The 1,091-nt window shown below is 39.0% G+C and overlaps 1 protein-coding gene across 1 annotated transcript; it reads right to left on the bottom strand.

The window, feature by feature from the left end:
- Nucleotides 1-362: 362 nt before the first annotated feature.
- On the bottom strand, nt 363-1,086 carry LOC102766798 (RWD domain-containing protein 2A; the record flags this gene model as incomplete). The annotated part of the gene is made up of 1 exon (XM_006777733.2): nt 363-1,086. A coding segment is annotated over one exon (486 nt), but the record flags the coding sequence as incomplete, so codon positions are not given.
- Nucleotides 1,087-1,091: the final 5 nt, after the last annotated feature.

Below are 1,091 nucleotides of genomic sequence, written 5' to 3'. Positions count from 1 at the left end.
GGATGTAGCTGGGATCAGACTGGAGCCTCATGCAAACAGCCAAATAGCACATGTCCTCTTCATTATTCTTGAGACTTCTGATTCTTCTGCCATTACAGATAGGCTCCAATTTTACTGAAAGAAAAATCTCAAAATCGGGGGTTTAAAATAAAGTAAGAAATGTAGTAAACATGCTCTGTCTTTGTTCTCATTTTAAACCTGATTTAGAATTCATCCCTAATAATGAAAGAAAGTGTGGTGTGCCATCTGGATACTAGCATCACGAAAGGAGAGATGTTATTCTTATTTGTGAATTCAAAGCTGCAGTTGGACTATTGACATTAGCTATGGGCTTTGGACTCCTCTTTAATCAAATCAGCTTCCCCAGTTAAATTGACTGCTTTTATTAAGTTACAATTAAATAGCTTCCAGTTAATACACGAACATGGACATAACATCACAAGTGCACTGCTGTCAAGTTAAAAGGCCTGTGTAAAAATTCTGCAGCCAGGTTATTCACAGGGACACTAAACAGCCACCAGCCTGTTTATTTTGGCTTTATTAACAGAGATACTGACTTGGTGAGATTATAAGCATAGGCCTTTTAATATTAATAGCTTCCTAGGAATCTGAATTTTTGCTTTCAATGCCAAATAATATCTGGAAAACATGCTCACTTTTGTGTTTTCTTAGAAATTCTAAGAACTGGCCCAGATTCATGTGATAGTCATTCCTTAATCCGTAGTCACCATGGGCCTCAAGGAGTAATTCTTCAAAAGAATGGAAGAGTCTCAGATCCTCCCCATTTCCTTCGGTTTCGATACTTTCAGCATGCTTACAGGAAATGTGTTTCCAATTGGGATACCTGATCGTGTGCCAGAACTCCTCACAGTGCTCTTTGAAGCCTTCCACACAGATTATACCAGGCTTTCCTGTCATACAAAACCCAGTCACATCTAACCTTTTCCCAGCATCCAAAATCTTCTTCCTTAGGTCCTGCTGATATATGTGATGGCTGTAGATCCACATTCGGAGAAATATGTTCTTGACCGGCTTTGCTTGTATAGATGGTTCATAAACAAGCTTTCTGTTCAGGAAATAGGAGGCACTGT

The sequence above is a fragment of the Myotis davidii genome, unplaced genomic scaffold, assembly GCF_000327345.1.
Source record: "Myotis davidii unplaced genomic scaffold, ASM32734v1 C63686622, whole genome shotgun sequence".
NCBI classification, from domain to species: Eukaryota; Metazoa; Chordata; class Mammalia; order Chiroptera; family Vespertilionidae; genus Myotis; species Myotis davidii.
The sequence above is the reverse complement of the archived record's forward strand: the minus strand, read 5'-3'. Positions and strand labels throughout refer to the sequence as shown.